Source organism: Xiphophorus couchianus, chromosome 20 (assembly GCF_001444195.1).
Source record: "Xiphophorus couchianus chromosome 20, X_couchianus-1.0, whole genome shotgun sequence".
NCBI classification, from domain to species: domain Eukaryota; kingdom Metazoa; phylum Chordata; class Actinopteri; order Cyprinodontiformes; family Poeciliidae; genus Xiphophorus; species Xiphophorus couchianus.
The window spans coordinates 22,837,855-22,864,530 of NC_040247.1; the positions used below are offsets into that span (position 1 = coordinate 22,837,855).

Sequence of the window (26,676 nt, forward strand, 5' to 3'; positions counted from 1 at the left end):
GCTTTGTTCCAAGTAAAATGCTTGTTGTGATGTTCCAGCCTTTGTTGCCTTGTCTTACTGTGAAGTTTCCTAAACTGCAGGGCAAACCGTGACACAGTTAGAATGTGAGTTTTAAAAAGTAGCACGAGTTATTTATAAGATAAGTGGATTTATAAGAAGACATGCTTTATGCAAAATCATTTCTCTAGGATTAAGTTGTGGTTTCAGTTGCTTCTTTTGAACTATTAAAATAACCTTTGTTTGCTTTAAAGTGTAATAAGCTGAATTTTTTTGTGTGAATTTAGCATAATTTTTCTGTCTGGACCTATGGACATCTGAGGCTAAATCCTGTTTAGGACCTTTGTTATTCATACTTAAGGTAGCATTTGTGCCATATGTTCAGCACCTGAATGTTCAGCTAATGCGTCCCAAAGGTAAGGAAGGGTCAAACATTGCAAAAACGGAACATATACGATAGAGACAGAAATATAAATACTTTTCCTCTTTTATTTGCAGAGACTCACCAATCAGTAATCAGAACCCACAAAGGCTTGCACCTCACCCACACATTTATAGCTCATGAGGAAATTCAGATAGCCAAGCGCTACATGAATGTTGACTCTGTTTACAAAGCAAAGTTCACATAGTTGGATTAAAAGTAAAAAGCGTTGTCCCCCCCCTGCCCCCCTTTTATTAATTGTCCAACAGAAGCAGAAAATGTAAGGCAATTTGAAAATGAGATAAACAAACATGAGCAAACCCGGGACGTTTTCCTCCAGCGCCCCTCCCGCTACATCCATCACATCCCAATCAGCTACATGTGAACGTCATAACAACGTGTGCTAAACAACAGCAAGCTCCCCCTCGTCTCGTCTGTTACAGTGTATAGTTCAGTTAAAAATTCAGCACGACTCCCAGAGTTTAGCTCGAAAAAAAAAAAAGAAGATGAAAACAATCACAGAAAAGGCTTGAGAGCTCCACAGTGTCAGAGACGTTATTGCATCGATACATTTGGCACAAGAAAAACAGTTTAAATCAACCCATGTCAGGAGTTTTTGTATGAACTTTTTGCACACTGTAAAACCGAAGGCAATGACATCATCTTGCTGAAAATGCTTAAATCTAATGGCTAATTTCGCACAAAAAGAGGCTTTGATTGAAATAAAGATAGAAAAGGTCGACATGTAAATTTCCCCTAAAGGCCTGGCCTTGATTCAGGGTCTTATTCTGATTCCTGACCAGTAAAGACTAGCGTCCAGCTTCAGTCAGTGACCTTTGAACCGATACCTCAGGATAACAACGATTCACAACACAGCAGGCTACATTTCCTCCGTCATGTGTCTGTCTGTGTTGAAGGAATGAGACCGACTAACGTTACAGTAGGCTACATGCTAACAGAGCCAGCTCTTTGCATACCAGAGTGAGCCTAAACCTGCTCCGAAACACACACACACACACACACACATATTTTTGATCAAAACCGACGAGGTTCAGCATATTCGAGGTGTAGAAATGCAGATGATTGTAACAGCAACTTTCAGCTGGTGCTTGTTAATCTCCAGGTAAAAGAAATTGCATGCTTCGGATCAAAACGCACAACTTCACTGGACATCTTTAACTAGTTTGTAAAGATGCATTTAAAACGGAGATAAACGCACACAAGCTGAAACTGTAAAATGCTAAAAATATTTTAAAAATATAGTTCTATAGTTGAATAACTGCGAATACAGCAGTAAAATGTCCATTTCGAAACAATTTTAGATTGCTTTTCCTCATAAAATGCACCTGCAGTTTAAAACAGATCTCACCATGTGATTTTTTTAAAAATATATTTTTTTAAGTAGATCAAAAACACAAGTTTTTACATCCTCATTATGAATGTAAATGACGCAACACACATGATGATGTATTAAATTTAAAACAAAGTATAGCTCAGTACATTTTTCTGGAAATTATTGTGCTAAAAACGATGCACTGATTGATTGTCCAAAGGTTGGATGCTTAGTTCCATGGTCAGCAGGTCAAATTCTGAAAAATTGGATTTTAAATTATATTTGTTGTAGGCATTGAGCTTCCACCATTTTCTACCAGACATGCATAACCATTGAAATATTCTTCAGCACTCTTATTTATTTATTTTTTTTTTTAAATGATAAAAGTTAGTGTTAGAGATGGACTGATCAGGATTTTCCAAGATCATTTTAGGTTCCATTTTTACATCTAAGCTGTCAATGTTGATTTTACTATTTTGTTTAATATATTTTTAAAAAGTCAAACGGTGTGTTGAAAATGAAAAATACTTGTTTTCCTATGAAATCTGTAGAAAAATAAGAACTAACTGACACGGACGTATGAAACACATTTATAGGATGTGAGATTTGAAGTTGAAGTGATCAAACAGCTCGATGTTGGAGAAGAAAGCGGAACGTGTCTGTGTACATTTACATATCAAAAAAGTGGTTCAGTTATTCCAAATGGCACCTCAGAAATTTCCAAAGTTACAAAAATACATCTGTGATAACCACTCAGTGTCCAAACGGTGCTTGCCAAAACACTCGTAGTACTTTAAAACTGTTTATATTTACTCCCAGTGGCCCATGCAGCCAGGCAGCTGTCTCAGATCTGCAGAAAACCATGTCAACACAGGCCAACCACCAAGTGATGCAAGGTCTTGCCCTGCTGAATGGAGAGAAAATACTTTACAGATCAAACTTAATCATTTACACACAACCAAGGAGAAAGTAACACGTTTCTTTCTTGCTCCTGGCACACTCAGGAACAGCAATCGAAATGAAAATCTCTTTGGGCTTTGTTAAAATGTCTTTAGTAAAAGCGTAAAAGGTGGCAACTCCAGGGAAGTCCCTTTCAGTGTCATCCCTGATAGAAACATTTCTACCCTCATTGTATTGTGTTTTAGATGCACGTAGGTGTGCATTAATCCCCTTTGTGCATTCGTACTCTCGCACTCACTGCACGTACAGCAGACATGCGGTCTAGCTGAAGAGTTTGACGAAGCAGCCGTGGCAGTACGGCTTGTCGTTCTGCTCTTTGAAGGTGCCCTTGTTGAGCTGCTTGAGGCAGAAGGCGCACACAAAGTGCTCCGGGTGAAACTTCTTGCCCATGGCGGTGATGCAGCGGCCGGTGATGGGTTTCTGGCAGCCGGAGCACAGGGAGCCGCGGCGCTCGTGGTAATGGGCCTCGCAGTACGGCTGGCCGTCGTGGTCGAAGAAGCTGCCGTTTATGAACGGCGTGAAGCACTCCTGGGAAACAAAGTGGACAACTGAGTCTGGCACAGGGGATTTATTTGCAAACTCTTCTGAAAGCTCATCATCACTCTAAAATGTTTCTGTACTCGTTCAAAATGTGCTGTCTTTTCGATCGGGGCCTTTGAATGTCTCAGGGTGTGACACTTACTATTTTATGTAAACCTTTGAATGGGGAACTGACAAACTCTTATCTGAACCTGCCAACACATGAACTAGAAATTCATTTGAACCACTGATCTCTGACTTCACTCATGGCACAGTGGTTGGCAAAAGCATATATACTCCTTAAATGTTAGTTTTTCTAAGTTAAAACCACAATCTTTAATATACTTTTGAAAAATTTTATATGATACCGATCTGAAGTGGAGAGAAACTGGACTCGTGCATTATTTTCTATTAATACACATTTTGCTGGAGTTAAAGAAAGTTAGAACTCTAACTTTATACAAGCTGCATAGCATGCTTGTAAAAATAAAAAATAAAAAATGGTATTCCCTGGGTCGGCTGACATCACATTGATCTAGGGAAGCCCAAAGAGTGCCTACTGATGAAAGAAAAAAATTTTCACATTTTCAAAAAATGTAATCTGTACTGATACTAAATTACACTCAGATTATATCTACTTACATCTTACTTATTTCTGAAGTAAAATTGCCTGACTACATTTTATAGGTGTATCAGATTAAAGGTGGTTGAATACAAATATTCGCCACTCTTTACACAATTTTATTTATAAAAAAAATACGCAAAGATCATGCATCGTTTTTCTTTGTCCAGTTAAGAATTACTTTATCTTGATTTGTCTCACAGGTTTGTGGTTATAGCCTCACAAAATGTAGCAAAGTTCAAGTGTTCCTAACAGTCTCACAAAATACTATAAATCTTGTAAAAAAAAACAAAAACAAAACCACAATGTCAGATAAAGACATTATTAAAGCCATGACATTTAGTAATAATCTAATATGTTTGGGATGTAGCCAGTGGCTCACCCTGCAGACGAAGCACTCTGGGTGCCAGAGTGAGTTGAGGGCAGAGATGTAGTTCTCCAGGATGGCCCGGTTGCAGCCGCCACATTTAGGAGCAAACATGTTAAAGTAGTCCTTTCTGCAGAACGCCTTTCCATCCTTTTCATGGAAACCTAAGCAGAACCAAAGACACAAAGAGTGAAAATTACAAGCCCCTAAACAAAATAATAATAATAGCATAACAATTGCTAGTGGGCGTGTCTCCTACCTTCTGGGCCAAAAAAGGATCCACACTGAGCACAGAAGAAGTGCTCTGGATGCCAGGTCTTATCCAGAGCTGTCACTACTTTCTGCAAAATCAGAGAAGCAAACGGTCACTTCCTCTCAATGTCTAAAAAGTTGAGACAAGAGGAAAATTGAATGTATGAGCATCCCTGTGACAGGAGCAACTTTCACTGAGGCCAGGAGAGGGCAGAAAAAGTTTACAAACTAAAACTGGCTGCATGTTCCTCAGTCTTAGCTGCATCTTTTAGCAGCTAATGATCAAAGCATGCACACAATTCACAAAATAGCAAGAAACAAAAAGGAAAAATCTTTAATGCAAAATTTCTGCAGCAGTGATAATTACCCACAGTACACCAGTGTGTTGCCAGGTTCATGAACGGAGAGATCTAAAAGTGATTTACAACGTTGCCACCAGGAGGAGCAAGAGAGCATAGTGTACAATTTCTGACCAATTTAATTTGAAAACCATAACAGCAGAGACATGTTAGATGTCTTTACTGTAACTTTTTAATTTACTCAAGTGGAAAATCTCAGTACTGTTCTGAGTAAACAAACAATATTTCCAAATGAGAAAGTTAGGCAGCGCATGAAGATCAGTAAGGAAGAACTGGCACCGACTCATGTCTACCCTCCTGCAGGCTAAAGTCCACCAACCACTGCCTGCTTCCCTACAAATGCCTCTGGCACTCTGTGTGTGTGTGTGTCGGGGTGTGTGTGTGTGTGTGTGTGTGTGTGTGTGCGTGTGTGTGTGTGTGTGTGTGTGTGTAAGAGCAGTGACTGGAAAAAGCACCCAAAGAGAGTGTGTCACCGTGAAGATAAGACTGAGTGCTGACAAGTGAGACAAGAGGAACATGCAGTGATACAGACATATGAGTTTGTCTGTCTGTATCACTGCCGGTAAAGTTTGTGGAAAACTCTGGAAAAAACAGTGATCTGCTCATGAATTAGTGGAGAATTTTAATTCCGCCCCTAAGTTATTTAATAGTTACATCCTGTCCCTCTTAAGCTTAAGCTATTTTGCAAAAATGTGGAAAAAAAATAACTAAAGCCCACTCAAATACTGCAATGTTATTACATTTTTAAAAACCAATTTAATTCTACAAAACTGTTGGAGAATATTTCACGTACAAAAGAGAAGTTGAGGTGACCTAAATTCAGCCAGTACCTCACTAACAGGACAAGCAACTTCCATCCTTTGCTGCTTTTTCCACTGAGTTCTTAATCCATTAGCTTATGAATAAATAAATATTATTATCTGCCCGTCCACTGCATATGTGTGTGTGTGAGGGAGTGTACGCTTAGAGGAATGCATTACTAACATCCAGTATGGGTCCATTACAGTAGTGGCATCGCGGCGAGAACAGGTTGTGGTAGTCTCTCTCGCAGTAAGGCAGCCCGTCACGCTCAAAGAAGTTCCTGGAGCCTATCTCTTCCTGGCAGTGGGTACACACAAAGTGCTCCGGGTGCCACGTTCTGCCCATGGCAGTCACCACCTGGCGTGGGGAGACACGGTGCGTTAAAATGTGATGAGGTTGCTCGGCGAGAGAAAAACCCCACAGAGCAGCTCAGCAAGAAGCCGTGGGATTACTGTGAGCAGAAGCAGATGTCTATTCAAATGCTAAAATTCAAAGTAGCACATTTTTGAGTTTCAGATTAGCCCTTGCAGGTAAAATATATCGTCTACAACCAGAGAAATGACTGATTTATAAATCAGAATGTAGGTCAAGTGAGAGATTCCTGAAGAAATGTTTGATCTGGTTTCCAAGTTTCTGGTAAGCCTGTCACGATAACTAGTTTTGCTGGACGATAAATTGTCCCTCTAAGTATTGTTGTTTAGAGACCATTTTCAATTAATAATGGTAAAATAATACAGCAACATGAGCTAAGTATCTTTAGAAATGACAACGCTGGTAAACTGCTCATGGCTGGAAACAGGTTGAATGCAATCAGGAAGATTCTCTGTCATTACCTGTCCAGCAATCGGTTTCTTGCAGGCACCGCAAACTCCCTTAGCGTTGGTCTGGACGCCGAGTTTGTTGAGGTCAGACTGCAGATTTCCCAGCATGTTGTCCAACTTGTTGGCTGGTTTTGCAGGAGCACTGGCTGACTGGATGCCCTGTGACTGGATCTGATACAAATGGGAAGTGAGTTTGGCACCCAATATATATATATAAAGTAGTTAGCTACAGGTAAAACTATTTATCAACATGTCTGACAGTCCCTCGTTAAAATCACAGACCTTACACATCCTCCAATTGGGAATATGTTGCTTTGAAAAAAATTTAACTACTGTATTACTAACGGTAGCACCATAGCAAATCCCAAAGGTTTCCAACTTGCAGCTAGCATTGCTTAACTCTGTGACATAATTTCCCCCCAAACAAATCATACTTTATGTTGATTTGTTTCTTTTTTGTTTTTGTTATTTTTGTGGTAATGTTAAACGGTCTTGCAGACGATAGTGAGGGGAGTTGAAAGGATGATTCCAGGTCCCGTCCACACAGAGACAATTTTAGGTGCATCAGAAAAAGTTTCTTGTTGTATAGGCCGAGCACCCAAAGAGAATCGGTGTCTTAAAAGACCAGAAACAATCATTTTTGAAACTAGGTTCCAGAGTGGATACATTTCAGAAGGGCGTTTTCACGTTTCCCCTTTGTTTCTTTTTTTTTTTAACAATGACCTTGTAGCTTTATCTCTGACTCCTGCATTTACCTCATTCTCACAACTACAAACACAGCAGCTTTGTGTGTTTTTTTTTTTTTTGGTCGTTCTCTGACAGTGCTGCAGCGCCACCGATTCGCCTACGTCATTTTCTGTGGTTCTGCATCCTGTCATGTGGACACACATTTTCTCTTAATAGTCTCTGTATGTGAAAGGCGCCAGTCTCCCTACTGTGTGAATTTTATATGACTCAACTTGTCTCATGTTTGAATTAGCTTTCAAACCAACCTTTTGAAGACCTAGATGACAAACTAGCAAACTGATTTGATGATCATTTTCCACAGATATACAGATTGATGTCCCTGCTTTTATAGAATTCTAAATGGCAAGATATATTTGGATAAAGCCTAAATTTTCTCTGCAGACCTTTAGGATGACTCCATATCATCAGCATTGTGTGTGAGTGTATTTGGCTGTGTGCAGAGTAAGCACACTCAGACCTTCTCAGATGGAGAGGTTATTGGATCTTTAAGACTCCCCCATTCCTCTGAGAGAGAAAATAGCACCTCTGCTCCATGAATTCTATTTTACACAAATGACCTTCTCACCTCTGATGTCATTAAGAAACATCCTGATTCAGGAGTAGGAACTCTAAAGTCACTTGTATTAAATTACTAAAACCATTATTCACTAAAAATATCAGTAAAGGCAGGGTGGACTAAACGATAGGTCTTTAACATCAATAAGCCTTTATCTAAACTCATGGGACCTGTTGACTTAAGTCCTACTATAAATGTGGCGGTAACTGTGCTGTCATGTGGCAGATTAGGTTTCGGTTGCACTGCGAGCCTACCATTCCCGAGCGCGGCAGGACACTTAGTGCAATGGGAACTTTGGCGAGTCGCAGTCTGCTTTACCCTAAGCTCTTAAATTCTCCTCTGGACTCCAAACACACGGCTCTTGGCGCCGTCGGATGTCTGAATTAAAAAAGGGACTCAGTCTCTCAACTCAAAGAGTCACAACCCCTTGTAACCTGGACCGGGTGGATTTCTGACAAAGCCTGACCTCAGGCCCAAAAACAGAGCCTGACGAATGGCAGAGTAGCCAGGAGCAAATAAATACGTAAGCAAGTAAAACAAACTCCAAATGTAAAGAAAATTGAGAGAGAGAGTATGAGAGGTGATCCATGCCTGCAATGGTGGGAAGATGGGGTCGTACTCAGTCTGACAACCCACTGATACAAACACCTTGGGAGGTGGGGGTGGTGTGATGGGCTTGGGTGGGGGGCTAGGTGATGGAGGGGGGAGAACGGGGGGAGGTGTGGGCTCCCTGGGTGGCGGAGGAGTCGGCTCCTTGGGGGGCGGAGGGGTGGGTTCTCGAGGAGGAGGAGGCGTCGGAGGTGGAGGGGGTAGCGGTGGGGGTGTCTGCTTGACTGGTGGGGGCTTTTTGGGCGGTGGGGGAGTTTGCGGAGGAGGGAGTACTTTTCTCTGTGGGGCAGGTGATTCGGGGGGGATGATGATCTGGTGGAAAGAAGGAGAAAAGAAGGAAAACAGAGAAAGGACAGGAATGCAGATAGAATGGAAAAACCATAAAAGGAACTCAAACTTTTTAAAACTGCCAAAACCAGGAACTTAATGTCCAACTTGACAGAGCATGATCCTGATACAGTTCCTTGGGGTTAGAGTACCTTATCCACAGAAGGCTGGATCCCTTCCTCCCGCATTCTCTGTGGGTTAGACATAACGATGACTCCCTCAGTCAGCCAATCGTCTGGCTGTTGCTTCCGCCTGCGCTCCACTCGCCCAATCCCCAGCTTGCCCTGCAGCTCCTCAATGAGTCGGTCTTGCGAGTTGCTTTTATTAACAATAATTGGTCCCATCTTACGTCTGAGCAATCCCTCCCTGTACATCGGATGCACATTGGACGTCTCTTTGGTGCGGCGGATTACCGACTTCAGCTGGAGAGTGGATGATAAGGAGGTGTGGGAAGCCAGGATCATGCCATTTATCGGTAAATCCCATACATATTGCATCGCAAGCTCAACGGTACCTGTACTAGACATCTCACTACAGAGGCAAAACATTCAACCACTCGCGTCAGGTTATAACTGCCTAAATGCTTTTAATACAAAAGTTTCATGACTTATGAACCAAAACACCACAACCTCAAATTTAAAAACATTTAAAAAGCATCCTGGATTGCTAATGTTAGAGATGCACTGAGAAATCTACTGGCGAAGAGGTGCGTCATATTTTCAGCAGCTGGTTGGAAAATTAGAAAAGCCTTATCCCTGTCAGTGAATGCACAATTCATAAGAGCCAACATTTCACACAAGCAGCGGCACTCTTTGCTATGGAAGATTACAATGATGTCAGAGGCAAACACAGAGACTTAAAACAAAAAACATTTTAGGGATGGATGATGGTAGAAAATCTTGCGACTGCGCTTATGTTGGCAAATATTCCAGTGACAATATCAGTTGCAATATGCACCTATTTTCTTCTTTACTCTCTGCCTTTTTGGAAATCTAGGAGTTAAGAATCTAGGAGTTAAGAATCTTGGAGTTAAAACAGCTGTTACTGATTGATACAGTTGTCGAGTCACATGATTAATGTTTGAATAAATGATTGATTTTAAAAACTGAAAGATTCCCTTGGTTTGGGTCGCAGTTTGTCTGACCAGAACACTGACCAGCTGGGAACCATTGGTCTGGGAATACACAGATGTTCACAGTTAGTAATGTTAACCACACTAAGTGCCAACATAAACATACTCTGCCATGATTTCAACTTTGCCTTAATAGTTAAACATTGATCTACAGCAGCTGCTCTCTAACTCACACACCAAGAGGAAAAGAAAACTTGACCAGTGCATCTCCAGTTAAAATAATGAGAAATTAAACCTCCAAATTTCTACAGATGACAAAGCAAGACCAAACATCAAAATCAATATTGAGAAATCCATGAGCATTACCAGCACTCTTCGCATCTACTTTTATCTAGCCATCAGAGATGGAAAACAGACTGACGTCAAAGAAAAGCGAGTGCAAACGTGCGTCGACAACCTTTCAGCAAAGCTTTCAACATCAGTGTCAAGACTTCTCCCTCAAGCCATTCTGTGATTGCTGTATGACATCACATGCATCACACCACAGAGAATGAAAAATCTCTCAACATGTTTGTACCATTTCACAACTCCTTCAAGACCTGAACAAACAGCTCACCCAAAATAAGCTTCTTTTTTTTTAATCCGTATTTGGGGATAGAAAGTTTTTGGAAATTCTTATGACACAACCATTGTAAATAGCTTGCTTGTGTATGAGGAAGAGCTATAGAAATGCCACATGAGCTGTCAAGTTTCATGACAGCAGCTTATTTTGGGAGAGCCGAGATGCCTACTTGACCGGAAGCCGACAGTCGATCCACAGTGGAGGGCTGCTGTACTGGCAAGTCCAGCGTTGCATCTGGTGTCCCAGGGCAGGAGGAGGGAGTGAAGCACTCATCAATCCAGCTGGACTCAGTCATGGGTGTCAAGGTTCCCTCTCTGCTATACTCAGGGTAAAGTCCGTCTTCCTCCTCCCAGGATTTGTCTTCATCGCCAGGTACGACACAGACAGGAGGCTGGTTCTCAATCAGTCTTTTAGAATCAGGAGTGAGGATTTTATCTAAGGTATCGTCCAGTAAAGGTTCCCGGCATGGCCACGTTAAATCCAAGACATCTCCTGTGTTTTCTGGGGAGTATAGGGTGTTCATTGGTACTGTGGCAAGAGACACTGGAGAAGCTCTGGGGCTACTGGTGCCTGAGGTAGTGAATGTTTTTCTACAGAGTTGAGGACTACCATTAGGAACCCAAGAGTCCATTTTTGGAACTGTTACTGGACTTGAAAGCCTTGGAAGTGTTACTGGGGAGGAATTTCTTGGGATTGCTTCAGCACCAAAGCTTTTGGGTAAAACTAGAGAAGTGGATTTATTAGGAAGAGTCAAAGGACTTGCAGTCTTTGGAACGGGACTAGAAAGAAATGGAATAGTCACAGGACTAGAACTTCGTCCAACTGTGTCAGGACTAGCACTTCTCGGGATAGATAGTGAGCTAGAGAGAGCAGGGATGGTCAATGGACTTGGACATTTTGGAACTGGACTTGAAAGCCAAGGAACGGTTATGGGACTAGATGTCCTTGGAACTGCATCCAGAGGGCTGGACACCATCACTGGACTTTCACTCTTTGTAACTACTTGAGGACTAAAACTTTTAGAGGCAAAGCTTTTAGATTTTATGTCAGCAGAACTGGGATTTTTTGCTTTAGTGGTACTATGGATTTTAGACTGAGTAACTGGACTCTTGGGTACAGTGGCTGGACTGGAGCTCCTGGCAGCAGTATCTTTACATGGAGACGCTTTTGTAACCGAAGTATGAGCAAGACTGCCAAGTTCTGCTTGGGTGGGATCCTTCAAAGAACTGGAGACACTGAAGCTCTCCAAACAGACCTCAGACGTGACACTTCCATCATGATCTTTCTGCTGGATTTGGGAGAACTGAAGGCTCTTAGAAGATGTGATTACAGTTGAACATGTAGGGACAGAGCAACCATCCTCATCTATGTGAAGTTCCAATGAAAGAGGTGCAGAAGAAGGGGAAGTGGAGCCCAGAGGCAGAGGAGTATCCTGAGGAGTTATAGACGGGCCTGCTACAGCTTGAGAAACCGGTGATCCAGTGGCAAAAATAGGGTCACCACACTCCTGATTGACAGACAACTGAGAGCTGGACTGAGTCGGGATAATGGTGAAATGGAGGTGTTGGACAAACAAAGACAACCAACAGTGATAGAGAAAGAAAAATAAGACAATAGGAAGTGAGTAGAGGATAAGAACAATAGTGTTTTACAGAAGGTGTTTATGAAACTACAGAATACATAAAAACATAAGTCTGAATTAATGAAATACATTTAATGCCATTCTAGTTTTCTACACCGGCTTTTACAGATGACCTCAAAAGGTCATATACTTGAAACCTAAAATAAAGTGCAGATGAATTATTTTACATGTAGTTACATCACACACTACACCTTCCTCTGTAACTCTGGTTATATATTTAGTGAGTGTTCTGGTTGAAATAAAGCCTCCGCTCCTGTCTCAAGTCTTTTTTAGCCTCTAAGGGCCTGTAAGTTCACTGGCTTTATAGGTTTATGATTGTACCATGCTCTATACATTCATGGACGATGCATTGAACAGTGACAGTATGACAAAATAAAAAATAAAACAACGGGTTTAAACCCTTCAGCAAGGGGCAATAATACTAAGATTCAAAATTTAATGAAAGTTAAGTCTCTATAAGCAAAAATCATACCCTTAACTGTAACTATGCCCCTGGAAAGCTTAGCCGAAGCATGGTTATCTTTTATGGCTGAAAGGCAACTGTTGATAAAGAAAATGATAAAACAGAAAACCTTCCATGTGCATGTAAGCAGAACAAAAAAAAACCACAAAGAAAACCAACCCATTTACTTTTGCACAGTAAAAGTGAGAAAACACAAGAGCAAGCAGTCAAAGCTAAAAATACCTCTCTGAGATTAAGCGTGAAAATCTCAAATAGCCAGTCTGCCCACTCTTGAACCCCACTCACATTGCTTTGGACTTTGAAGTCAGACAGGGAAGCCATGAGTTCATCCAGCTCTCGTGTGGCAGAGGACGCAGACATTCTGGCTTGTTGCTGAGACAGGGTCTCCGCTTGTCCATCATCTGAGACGACCAAGGGTGTGGGACTAAAACAGGAAAACACAAAAATTAGCCGTGTGACTCATATTGTTTTTAATGTGGCAACTTATTGCCCACAAGTCTTTGCTCTTACATGGGTGTGGGCACAGAGCTTTCCAGCTCATCCAGAAGGCTCTCCACACTCGGCCGTGCGTCCTGTATTTCTCGCGCTGCTACGACATGCTTCGGCTTTTCCAGGGTAGGTGGAGGGATTCTACCAGGAGCAGAGAGCCCATTCTCCTGGATGTGGCGGATAGTGCTGCTTGCCGGCAGTGGTGGAGCTACTTCACAAAAAAAAATAAAAAAAAATAAATAAAGATTAATTTCAATCTTTTGTGCACATACAAAGTTAATTTGACGTTATACTCAAAGGAGAACGAGAAAAGCACAGCACAGCACAGGAAGCAGAGACGCCCAACCACAAAAACAGAAGTGTTAAATATAAATGGTGACATGTCTGTCTTTTCAGAGAATTATGAGAAATTGAAGGAAGCACCTTCTGTGGGAAAGGCAGGGGTGCTCTGCTGGACGGCGTTGAGCTCCAACAGCAGGCGGTCCAGCTCAGACAGGTTGCTGCCCAGTGATGAGTTCATGGCAGCCGGAGATGATGACAACTCGCTGGTCTTCTGCTTGTTAGGGAAACTAGATAATAAAAATAACATTGCTTAGAACCTACACTTGTTTTAAAAATCCATATTTTCTTGGATTTTCTAACTTAGCGCTGTGACAAATGTTAAAATGGAGGGAAGCTCTTGTATGACTGTGGGAATATCTAATTGTTACATAAAGTCTCTACCATCTAAGGTTTTATGCCTACAAAGCTAATTAAACCCGTCATCCTAACCTGTAAACGTGGTCCTCCTCTCCACTGGGTTGGTTTGGACTGCTGCTTTCTCTAGACCACTGACTTTTCTGAGCTGAGCTGAATGACTGAAAAATAAGAATAGAAAGTAACTATTTGCTAGTTCATCCACCAATGAACTGGCAAATTTTCACTTGGTTCCTCAGAGAAGTCATGCAATTTTGTTGCAACAGCTTTGGACGTACACAATGACACGTACGGCGTGTGTTCATTTACCTCTGAATCATCTACTCCATTCAGACTTCTCTCCGGCGGAGAGCTGATGCCTTTCTGGTCCTGACCCCCAACAGGCAGGGAGTAGGCGGCTTCGTCAGACAGGAAGAGTGAGCATTTGGAAATGTGGGATGTTGTGGACTCAAGGTCCGCCAACAAAGCATCTAAAAAATAAAACACATCAGAACACACTTAATTTTGATACTGATCTTAAGTTTAACTGTAATATTTTTTAAATTATATTATACTCTCCTAGTTAGTATAAGAATAGGAAACTAAAAGACCAGACTGATGATTTTCAGCTCGATTGGCCCTGATCAGAGCCTTGGCAACTGGAAACACCACATATTCAATCATTCTGCAAATGTATCATATGCTAGCATCTCCAGCTAGCACTGACCTTTAAGCAGAATACAGGTAAGCTAAACTGCGGACAGCATAACTGATCTGTTTTGCCCATTTGAGCTTTCAACCCAAGTCTGACATGCAACATGAAATGTTGGCAGCCTTTAAAAGAAAACTTAGAACTATGGTAAAGATCCAGATCCAATAAAGAACAGCAGCACAGAGGCTGTTGTTTGGCTAACTGTGCCAATGCTAGCTGAGCTAATGCTAAAAAGAGTTTAAAGCAGCAGTATTATGTACGGTCCAGTCACATGTTTTTATAACACCATCAAGTAAAAAAATATATCAAAGCATTTATCAAAAGTGTTTTGGATTTATCAAAAACAAAATTGACACTTTAAAATGGGCCTCTTTAAGAACCTCCTACTCTGACACTGCCATCAGCACATTATCACAACCATGCTTCTCCATGCCATCCATTAACGCTGTTTACAATCATTTTGGTTCGTATGATCAGCTCAACAGACTTGCAGTTCCACCAGGTGTTTGCTAATTGCTGCTGCCGCTAGTCTGGTGGAAGTTGTCTGGGTGGAGGGGAGGGATGGAAACTTAGCTGGAGACTGTAGCTCTATGGAGGAGCTCTGGGCAAGTGTGAACCGTGAAAGGCTGCCATGGGAGATTCAAAGATTTCCCAAGCATGCATGAATGAGTCAAAGCAACACTCGGTGTATGCGTTATGAGACAAAAACGTCAAACATGATATAAAAAAGTCCATTTTAAAACATAATCACTATTTGTTTTAAAATAAAAACATATTTAAAATGGTAAAATCCTGTTTTACAGTGAACAATTAATAACAGCTCATGTCTGAAAGATTAGAAAAGAATATTTTCATTGCTGTTCTTATATTTTTACATCTTGTGGCTCCTGGAGAGAAACTGGACTGAGCTAACCTCAGTAACCGCAGGTTAAAACTTTACAAAGAATGGAAATTGTCGACAAAAGAAACTTTCTGGATAAGCACTAAAACTGTTACTTGTTGCCTTTCCCAGCCTCTCTGAAGTTTGAGAAAACATTTATTGCAAGCAAAACCATAAATATTGAGTCATTTTTAAAAAGATCTACAACTTCCTCTTTTTATTAAACGGAAATACGACTAGGCGATCCAGCCTCCCATATCTTCACCATGTACTCCTTGTGAGTAATGTTCAACTCATCGTGCATTCTGCTTGCAAACCATCACCAAGTAATTATTGCTTCTTTCGCAATCTGTCAAAAGCCCATGTGAGCTGACATCAGACGATCTGAGGTTGTAAAAGTTGAATCACGCAGGCTGTGACAGCCACTCCTTTGGTTACTTAATGACCCTTCCATGGCAACAGTGTTTCAAATCCAAGAGCACTAGTTCAAATGTGTGATCATGAGAAAGTTTCCTCATGTACAAGCTGATTGCCACCAACATTATGTAGTATTGCAAGGGGAACACAAACTAAAATAGTAGGTGAAAGAACATAGCCTTTTGCAATATAGAGAAAGTATTTCTAAAAGCTTGTAGTACAAACTAAAAACATTGAATTTATCTATAACTGACAGATTTTCCTTTTGATTCTTGACTTAGAGTTTAACTAAAACTAGCTGATACACTATAAAATGTGTATAATATTCTACATGACGTATAATGCCAAGGTGTGCTGAGCAGCAAACACCTCTCTGAAGCCCTGTCCTAAAATTAAACACTGAGAAGAGAATTAGAAACTCAGGATTTCAAGTCAACGCAGAGGTGAGACGTACCTTAGAAAAAGACTATTTGTATTCCTAAGAGGTAGAGAGGAGACGGCAATAGAGAAAGCAGCAGCTAAACCCAGTTTACAGTATGCCAGGCAGGAACTACCTCTCCCAACTATCAGACTCAAGGGAACCCGAAAGGGTGGGAGCAGAGGAGAGGGTCACGGCAGAGAAGGGAGGGACGGGTTAAATTTAAATTCATAGGAGTCACTGGAACCAGCTCTAACGAAGGAGATACTACTTACACGAACAAGAAAGCACCAAAAGCAGTCTTCAGTCAGCCGAGGAATCCAAAATAAGGTGAAACGGAGAAAGCCGAGCTCTTATCAACACAGGCATGCCCAACTAAGGGAGTGGTATTACAACGGTGTGTAAGAGGTGTAATCAGCTCCTCCTTCACTCTTTTAGCGCAGGCTCCGACTAGGTTTTAGTGCTTCACGTGCCCAGCCTGTATTTAACCTCCAAATAACACCATAGTATCATGATGTTGTCACCTTTGCCAAGTTTGTAAGCCTGAAAATGGCGGCCAGGTATGTCTGTCATCAGTGTCGTAGTAGTGCAGACAGAGCGGAGACAGAGCAGAAGCCGAGCCGCATTCATTTGGACCACCTTAGCTTTGGCGTATTTGTCGTGGCTAACATGCCAGCTGACTGGGTTTCACAGCAGAGAGTCCTTTCTGGACTCAGAGGCCAGGGTGCATTCCTTTCAGTTTCATTATGGACACAGCACAGCACTCCATTTACTCTAGGCAAAGTCCGGTAACTTGTGTCAAACTCTATCGAGATTTCAAAAGGTTACAGCTTCAAAGCTGCTAAGATGACCAAGACATGTTGAGACATGTCTGCAGTTTATTCAGGCTGTGAGAAAGCGAGAGAGAGCCAAACATTTAACATGAAGGCTTTGTGATTTTAACCTTTTGAGCTTTTAAACTCATCATAATCGGTACCAAGGAATCATAAGGTTTTAGTAACTAATGGTTTCAGAAATTGTCACATTTACTGTTCTTAAGAATAACCAGAGAAATCACTGGAGCTACCGTAGTATAATTTTTTTCTGGGATATTCTCTGAGTTTTCCCCACCTGTTGGTGCATACTGCCGATCAGCCAGCAGAAAGGACATAACTGAACTGTATTTTTCAGGGTTCCTTCAAGTTTTACATTTCTAAAATCGATACTCTTGTCTGTTACAGTCAGTTTATATCACAGTATGGGTTAAATCATATCTTGTTGAGTTTGTATTATTTGTGGTTCCCCACAAATGATGAAACAGTAAAGAGTTTTGATTTAACAATGCGGTAATCACTAAATGTCTTTATGGTTGTAGGTCATAACGCACTGAAGTTAAAAGAGCTGCCCCTAGATGATGGAATAAAAGAAATATGTCTGGGATGTTGTAAATCCTGCGAAAATAATTTAAGTCCTGATGACGTCATGCACAAACAAATGTTCCTGTTTGTTTTTTTGTCAATACCGACCACATGTGCTACAAATCTACAAACAAAAAGCCCAGTAAAATTGCCTTTAATTTTTTTTCTAAAATTCTGATTCTGTTTTAGAAAGTGGAACAATAAATGAAAAATGAAAGCACTGAAGAAGGGCTGACATTTCTAAAAACTCAGTAGGAACCTTCCTTCCAATTTAGCCCTTTAGAAATATATCTGGTGACAAAAAAACAACAAAATAAAAACAGTAGTAAATCATATTCTGCATTTTAGCTTAAAACTGTAGTGTAAATACAATAATACAGTGAAACAGCGCTATTTTTACCCAAGGTTGTCAAGTATGCGAATCTCACACCACCTGATGCCTAATTTACGCCGCTGCTAATGGCCCTCCGAGGGTCTTAATCCTCTGCTAAGTGGTGAAACAGAAACATCCGTAAAGCAAACAGAATGAGAGCAGTGTTAAGCTTAAATAACAATAAAACCTACCACTTGAAAAAGTGTCAAAGCGGTTCCCAGACAGGTGGACAGAGATAATAATATGCCAAACTTCTGCTGCACCAGAAGAGGAACAGGAGAGTCTTCCTGTGTCAAAATGTTTGAGGTTTCCTACAAATAAACTTCTCACACGTCATAGCTCACATTTTAGAAATGGCAAACATCCAAAACACACATGAGAAGTGACACTACTAAAATAACTTCACAATTTCAGAAATTTAAAGTGTAATAATTTCACTATGTTAGATTTGGTCCCATTACTTTGCTTAGACCTCTTGAATTAATGGAGAGTATGCATTTCAGGGCTAGCTACAGCCCACTTCTGATGTCAGAGTAAAGTTTTACTGCAACTGGCCAAGACCTCTGTCAACAGATGTGAGCCCAGATGGTTTACACAAGAGATGGTAATCGACTTAGCTGTGCAGCTGAACTGGATTTCACCCTGGTTACAGGGATTCTGCTGCTCTAATAAAATGAAATAAAGCTACACATAAATATGAGGCTCGAGGCTACACAAAACACACTGTTTGGGAGTGGTTTCTGTGAGGGTGAGGGTGGTCATCTTAACATCTGAGAGCTCTTGCATCAAAATGATGCAACTTAAATTAAACAAGCAGCTCATTAACCTAAAAAATTTTGGATTCTATACTATTTGAAATGACTTTGTACAGACTCCGTAGGTTCTGTAAAAGTCTAGCTTCGGGCTGCTTTTGTTTCCAATACAGCGCGTGCTCTGCAAGCTGCAACCCATCCACAAACTAGACATGAGCACAGAGGTGTGTCAACTTCCTCTGCCAAGTAAACATACCATGACACACACACTCCAGAGCAAAGCACAAGCTTGGTCCCCAGTGACCAAAACTGGAACTGCAATATGAACCAAGCCAAGTATTAAAATGCAAAACTTCAGCTGGTGTTGTGTTTTACAAATATGACCAAAAAAAACCAAACTTTTGGCATATGAGAACATCGTTAGGTTTTATTGTCTGAACTCCTCCAGCTAACCTTCAGAAGTTAAATCAGACAACAGTATATCAGGATTTAAAATATGTTATATTGGTGCGGTACGTCTGTTCCTTACATTGTGAGGTAAAACACATCATATACAGCAGCCTCCACTGCAATCACCAGTTGGACTGCACTTATTTCTCTGTAATGTTTTACATGTTTGAACGTGTAGAAAGACTGACCTTTGATCATTCCTGCGTCCTTTGTTCTCTTCATCTTTCAAGGTTGGTTTTATGCCTAGAGAAGAATCCCTTTGTTGAGTAGTTCATATGGTTTGGATTAATATCCTGCTGATTGACCCGATGAGAACCAATTTTCAGCTTTCTGGGTGGAGTTCCCCTGACTTTTACCCTTAAAACTTCTTCATATTTCAGTGCTTAATGTTGACATATGAAGGCTCCAAAGGTCTTTTTAATAGAAACAGATCCACAGCATCTGTTTGTGCTCCAGAAAACTGTAAACATCGAGAGTAATATGAACAACGCAATACCTCACATTGAGCATGAAAGCCACTTTAAAATATGAATCCTTGGGGCGTGCCATGATGGCGGAGGCCCTGGGGATAGCGCGACCCAGTCCTCGACTCAAGGCCGGTCCGGTTCGACTCCCGGACCCGACGATATTTGCCGCATGCCTTCCCCCTCTCCTGTCAGCCTACTGTCATAAAAGGGACACTAGAGCCCACAAAAGAGCCCCTGGAGGGGTAAGAAGAAAAAAAAAAGAATCCTTTGTTTCAGGCCAGAGCCAGGTAGACTGTTTGTTGACAAACGGCATTAACTCACAAGGTTTCAGGTAAATTCTCAGCAAGCTTTACGTGTTTACACTTGTGATGTTTGGGCAGAAAATGTTTTTCTGGCATTCCTCCCAAACAACCGATTGGTTTGTAGATAGCATCAAAACATCTTTGCTCTGTTTCAGTGAAATTCAGGCATGTTTTTCCTTTCCTCCAGCCTTGCTGACTTGAGTGGTGGCAATAAAAACATGCTTTAAACTGCCTGAGTGTTGGGCAAGCAAAGAAAAAACCAGATGAATAAATTATTAATTTAGTAGTCAAGCTGATGATCTTTACATGTTCTAGTAAAGACTCAATTAGGATTATATCACGTATTTATGTATTAACACGTACTCCTCGTTTTGTATTATTAAAGTATTTATTTTTACAAACTTTGAAAGTCCTCTGTCCTATTGAGATTTAAATACAATCATTATGGAAATCGTTTTTCAAGCTTTGAGAAAAAAAGCCAAAAGTAGAGCTGCAGGTTGCAAAACTCCTGGCCTGTGCACGATCATATTTTTTATCCTGCTGTTTTTGTTCAATTATAAATATAGAACCTCATGAGAAAAAGCATTTTTCTGCTTCTTTTCCAAGATTAAAACCCATTCCTCTGACTTAAATCACATGTTCTCCTGCTTTTCTGATTCTGAAGAGTAGCTAAGAAAGATGGGCCTCAGAAACAGGAACTTACAGATTAGTGATTCAGAGTTCCTATCTAGGAACAGGATTTTTTTTTCTTTTTTACATTTTTTTAAAAACATTTTCTGCAATTGAAGATTAATTTATTCCAAGGTTTCTATACTTTTTACTTCTATCATCCATCCTAATTTAGAGCTAATGAGCACAGAATCGTACACGTGTTCAGCACGCTTTTATCTCTGCAACCCAAGTCACGACATTCTAACGCCCATCTGATTTCCAACAGTGAGGAGCAGATGTGGGAGTAAACAGACAAAAAATAGGAGAAAAGATAACTATACCAAGAAAGGTTATGTGTGTGCATGGCGCTCACCAGCCAAATCCTCAAAGGCCAAAATGTGGGTTGACACAGATTAAGGAGACTCCCTTCCTCCCAGATGAATGATATGCATTTTAATTACATGAAAACTGCTTCACATGGGGCTTATTATAGGAGAGAGAGAGAGAAAAATGATAAGATGAAAAGAGGAGAGGGAAGAGAGCCGCAGCAGAAGAAGGGCTTAAAATGACAGGAAAGGCCTAGCAATAGGAGGAGGTTGGGGGTCCAGGACAGGAGGCAAAGGAAGTCATTTGAAGAATTTGAGACATGTTAAAAGTGAAGGCTGATATTAGATCAGCAGCACCTGGATCACTGCTGTTCATGGTCAAACAACTCAAACTTCAGACAAAACCTAAACCAGGGTTTCTGCAGGTTTCAACAACTAAAGATTCAGACTTTTTAAGGCCACTATGAATTAAATTTAAGATCTGTATCACGCATATTTTACATTGCAGTAGTGCCAGGCTTTTTATGGGTCGACAACAGAAGTGAGTCAGTGGTAAAAACAAATGTGGTCCAGCCAGCTGGCGATAAATTTACACTTTCCCATGACAGACGCAGAAAAGCTAGCTAGCAAGAATATATTAGCAGGTAGTTAGCGGTAGCTTCAACCACCTCAAGTCACAGAATGGAATGAAGATATTTGTGCATGACTCAAATGTTTGCTTACATATATTCTATATATAGGACCCTATATATGTAAGATTAAATAGTCCTGCCATGACAAGATTTAAGACCTGTTATCAACAGAAACACGTTACTGACGTTGGACCACTTTTTTCAGTAACAATCTAAGTTGCTATTTCAAATCCAGTAGTCAGACAACAGTTACTTATCGATACCACTTTGTGAAGTTGCTTATTTGGGCTTGGAAATAAGCAGACATAAGTCACAGAATGTGTCTGACATACAGCTCATTTTAGTCAGGCCTTCCAGGTCCATCGTTTCCCTGATGATCCGACGTGCTGTGTCTTTGTTAATATCAATTTAATATATTACCTGTGAATGACGTTGAGCTTCGCGTTGCGCTCCAGAAAACTGTAAACATCGAGAGTATGAACAGCGCAATAAACGTGAAAACAGCCACCAATGAACGTCCGTAAAATTGTGCAACTAAACGCCATTATAATCATTAATATTAAGAGAAGTGTCACAAATCTGTGCACCCATCTGAGTTGTGGAGCAGCAGTGACAGCAAACGCAGGGCCGTAACGCAGAACCTGGAGGCTGGGGCAGGGAGGAGGGGAGGTCTAAAATCATTTTCCAGACAATAGTGGAACAACAAAAACAAGCAAAAATTACTAAAGTATTGTTTGTTCTGTTGTAACCATTAAACAATCTCTCCTTCAGTTCAACCTTATAAGTGGAGACACATTGTTGACGTTACCATTATAAAATAACTTACAATTAAGTGTTGACAAAGATCGATGTAATTTTCACAGCGTTGTTGTTAGCAGCTGCTGAACGTAACTAAAAAAGTTACTTTTAATGTAACTTAGTTACTTTCCAAATCAAGTCATCAGTAATCTAACTAAGTTACTTTTAACTACAGGGAGTAATCAGTAATCCGATTAAAGATACTTTTTCAAAGTCACTATGCCATCACCGGTGATTAACTTATTTAAGGCTAACTTACTTTTTAAAATGAATTTAAGACATTTTAAGGACTTACTTTAAGATACATTAATTTTAGTATGGACACCGTGTAAACCAAACGACATGAATTCCGCTTTTGAGAGTTTTGTTTTGGTCTGGAAGTCAACAAGAACAGTAAGTTCTGCCTGAGCTGAACACTGCTCTCACTGCCCAATCCATTATCACTGCTGACCACTGCATGGAGTAAATCAATGCAGCCTGCCACTCAGTGCGTCCAGTCCTGTTCATTCAGCTCTACTGGAAGTGATTCATTTCAGGAAGCATGTACTGTAACCGAACATGGGACTTCACAGCCTGCAGGGGGTGCTGTTGAGTCATGTCAACAACAGACACAAAACTCGCCACTTCTTGTTCTCCCTTTTGGGGCTGGTGTAGAGAAAATAAAAGCCTTTATCTCGGAGGATTGAAACGCTTTCTCTGATAGCATTTCCCCTCAAGTCCGCAGGGAAACTGTGAGAATGCATATTAGCTGGGAGATGCTGTCTGAACAACACATTTACCCGTGTTTTTTGACCTTTTACTCTACGTCAGCCTGCTCCCATTTCCCTCATTGCTTCCCTGTGATGTGTTTGATGTTTTGCAAGGTGCGCTCCGGCTGATATGAATTCCTAACGTGCCGCAGCTCGCCTTCCACAGAGCAGGGAAAGAGTGAAAAATGTGCACATCAGCCTTGCAAGATTCTGTCATAAGAAGGCAGGAAAGGAGAGGCAATAGCTTAAAAGAAATAAAGACGTCCGTAAGGAGCGAGTTTTCAGAATGTCAAATTTTAAAATTGTCAAAACTGCAACTTGGGTTTGTTTGCAGCTCTGAAATTTAATGCGACAGCCTTCTGGGTTCTGCTGTGAAGGGATTGGCCTTTCGATGCTACATGAGCCGACAGAGAATTGGAAAGTGTGAATTCTAGACATTACTGTGTCAAGGGGCGGGGGGGGAACCCATCAGGACCGTTAATGATGGGTGTACTTTAACATTGCCCAAATGAAACCCTGCATTTATCTAAAACAATCCAACTGGCACCTAATTTAACAAGATGCACAGCTAGGTGCAACAGAAAGCAGGGACAACATGCACAGGTGGCTCTCAGCACGGCTTCCGACACACATCAGAGACGGACTGCAGCATCTGGACCGACTATAAATACTTCCCCACCTGACCCTGACTGCAGGGACAACAAACCTACCGTAGATGATTTATGAACATCAAAAGCAGCAGTGGGCCCTCGCAGACCACCCAACCGGCTTGTGCCACATATCACTACTGCACCGTTTTACACCCCTCTGCACCCTTAGGTTGGGTCTGAGAGCGACTGCTGCTCTCGCTCACAGCTGGTGAATTAGCACTCTCAGACCATGCACTTCCTCTGTGAGTCTGCGTGTCCATATTCTGAAGTGAAATGTGAAAGTTTCGCAACTCGTCATGCTTTTCAGATGCCTTAAAACGTCCTCACGCTTTGTAACATAACTACCACAAATTTCTGTGTGCTTTTGCTTGGATTTTATTTAAGGACATAATTGTGAGGTGTATAGGAAATGAGGGATGGTTTCCCAATTTTTGTGTCAACAATTTATCTCCTTTGTCCTGTTACCCAACAGTCTATACATGTGCAAACAGTACATCTGGCTGTAATTTAATCTCAGTATAAATCCAGCTGTTCTGTGAAGCATCATGAGGAGCAAGGAGCACAGCAGACAGGTCAGGGAGAAAGCTGTGGAGACGTTTAAAGCAGAGTTTGAACACAAGACAACATCTCATGGAGCAGCGCTTAATAAATCATTCAGAAATGGGAAGTGTTTTATTAGTTTGAGAAGTAATGAGATTATTGTTTCTGTGGTAGCATTGGACAAAGAGCAACTTTCTAACCTGCAAGAACAAGACTATGAGGAACATAGAACTAACACCACACATTGCCCTGAACACACCGCTGTCATGTGAAGCATGGTGGTGGCAGCATCATGCAAAAGAGATTCTTTTCCACAGCAGGGACAGGGGAGCTAGTCAGAGTTGGTGAGAAGGTGGACGGCGCAATTGTGGCTGAGGTTCGTCAAAACGTAAACATGCAGGACAAGCAACGACAGAATGGTTTCGATCAATTAAGGTTTAGGTGTTAGGATGGCCTAGTCAAAGTCCAGACCTACAGCCAACCAAGAATCTGCAAAAATGTTCACAGATGCTCTACATCCAACATGACAGAGTTTGAGGTATTATGGAAAGAGGAGTGGGCAGAGATGGATACATCATTTTCAAAATCGGGTGTGGAACTTTTCAACATTTGCATTTTTTAGACAAACATTAAAATAGTGCAGCTATATATGTAATACAGTCAGATCAGTTTTATAGTGACTTAGCTGTTTATAGATGAGCTGAACTGGCCTGGATGAGTATCACTCAGCAGTGTTTCAGCTCCATGAAGCTTTGCAGCAGCTTTTAGCGTATTGATCAGCAGCCCCTCCAGGGCCTTTTGCACAAATGTTACTTCTGAGGCATAATGCAACACACATCGCAAACACTGCAGCATCCAGATTCCTGAAGAGCTCTAAACAGCTGTCACTCAAGTTCTACTGTAAAAAAAAAAAAAAAGAAACAATTAAAAAAACAGAAGAATCTGAAGATCAAATGAAGAGTTTAAATGTTTCACCTTCACAGAAACAGAGTAATTATTTTAGGTGGTTTTGTAAGTTTGAGGGAAGATGTGCACAAAGGCTGGAAATATATTAGGGTAGCATATGATTGCTCTAAAATTGTTACATTTTCCAACTATTACATTGCATGATAAAACCCCTTATTCCTCACTCTCTTAACTTTACTTGGTCGCTATCAGGTGTGAGTATCTCCCAAAGTCAATGTCTGTACAACTGGGACAATGTGTGATTAGCAACCAGAGAGCGAATGCGTCGCACTTCCTGAATATGGAGTGAAGCTAATGACGGCGACCTTAATAGAAAATAGAAGCATTGCTTAAGCCTGCTGAAAAATTATCTTTTAATACGGAAATACACAATCACGGGGGAACTACTGACTTTACAGTTGTCAGACAGGCTAATATTTCCTGGCTCCTCACGGAGTGCTATATCCGCGCGTATTATTGGAAAATTGAGTGGAAGGAAAAAAATACAAGCCTTCTGCACCCGTGGATGTTACGCCAACCACAACAAAGTCTAATACAACCATCTTCTCTCTCAGTGATATTTACCAACTCATACTGCAAGGAGATTATTCATTCAGTTAAACCAAAAAAAAACAACCAAAAAAAACACGTAGGTGTCTGCTTGTTTCTTCACCACCTCTAGCTCGGTAAGGAGTGTGCTTTCGCAAATGCAAATTCATTTTTGACCTCGGTCATGTTGTCATAAGCATAACTTATTCTTTCCACTCCAGTGTCCCGTGGGAGCCTTACAGGTTTAGATTCGGAAATAATGAAGCATTTTAGTCATATTATGATTTCCATAGTACAATTTTAATGAAAACGGACAAATGGAGAGGGCGTGTGACGGACAGCACAGCCGTGGCTGTATATTTTCTCCTGACACGTGAAGACAGGATCAGAGGCAGCAGGAAGAACTGAGCTGCTGCCGCAGGTTGGTGAGGTGGGGAGGCATATCTGCTCACAGAGGTCTTTGTTGCATGAACAGAGGGGGTTTGAAATTGATCTAACGTAGCACAGGAAACCAGGGGAGCTTTGAAAAGAGCAGCCTGTTAATTAGTGATCTGCTTTTGTTCTTTTCCAAAGGTTTCTTGGACCACATGTTTTATTTCCTTCCTTATTTCAGTGTCTTTTTAACCCTTTTTAATGTCTGATTGCAAGACTTTTAACCTGACATGAATACTATGAGTTGTTAAATTTCACACTGAAATGCATTGAATTTAGCTGTTTCGATATGCATTTATGGTGGTTTTTACACTTTTTTATATTAGAAAATGTGTACTTTTACACATGATACCCTTCAACTGCCATTTTCGACAGGTAACACGTCAAGAAAACAGGAAAAGGTTTAGCTTTCCAACACATCTCCCCTTCCACACAATCAGACGCTTATACAGGCCTATATGCACAGCTTGTGGGTGCAGAAGTTTTTGTGTGGTATACAGGTTACCTGAGTAGCTATATTGAGCCAAGGAAAATGGTTATTCTTTTCCACTAGTTCGGTAGATCAAACTCTTAATCTAGCAT

The 26,676-nt window shown here is 41.0% G+C and overlaps 1 protein-coding gene across 4 annotated transcripts in view; it reads right to left on the reverse strand.

The window, feature by feature from the left end:
* Positions 1-468: 468 nt before the first annotated feature.
* The window catches only part of LOC114135230 (paxillin-like), a 37,093-nt gene continuing 10,885 nt past the window's right edge, over positions 469-26,676 (reverse strand). Inside the window, exons 1-14 of one of the 4 annotated variants that reach the window (XM_028002329.1) lie at positions 18,043-18,136; positions 13,985-14,145; positions 13,751-13,836; positions 13,403-13,548; positions 13,001-13,190; positions 12,776-12,914; positions 10,555-11,919; positions 8,844-9,113; positions 8,347-8,676; positions 6,465-6,623; positions 5,815-5,988; positions 4,479-4,560; positions 4,235-4,383; positions 469-3,239 (exon numbers count right to left, since the gene is read on the reverse strand). In XM_028002329.1, the coding sequence (XP_027858130.1) occupies positions 2,973-3,239; positions 4,235-4,383; positions 4,479-4,560; positions 5,815-5,988; positions 6,465-6,623; positions 8,347-8,676; positions 8,844-9,113; positions 10,555-11,919; positions 12,776-12,914; positions 13,001-13,190; positions 13,403-13,499 (3,222 nt within the window). In that variant the 5' untranslated portion in view covers positions 13,500-13,548; positions 13,751-13,836; positions 13,985-14,145; positions 18,043-18,136 and the 3' untranslated portion in view covers positions 469-2,972. Of the gene's footprint in view, positions 3,240-4,234; positions 4,384-4,478; positions 4,561-5,814; positions 5,989-6,464; positions 6,624-8,346; positions 8,677-8,843; positions 9,114-10,554; positions 11,920-12,775; positions 12,915-13,000; positions 13,191-13,402; positions 13,549-13,750; positions 13,837-13,984; positions 14,146-18,042; positions 18,137-26,676 lie in introns of those variants that run through there. The other 3 variants (XM_028002328.1, XM_028002327.1, XM_028002330.1) reach the window with 3 other exon arrangements.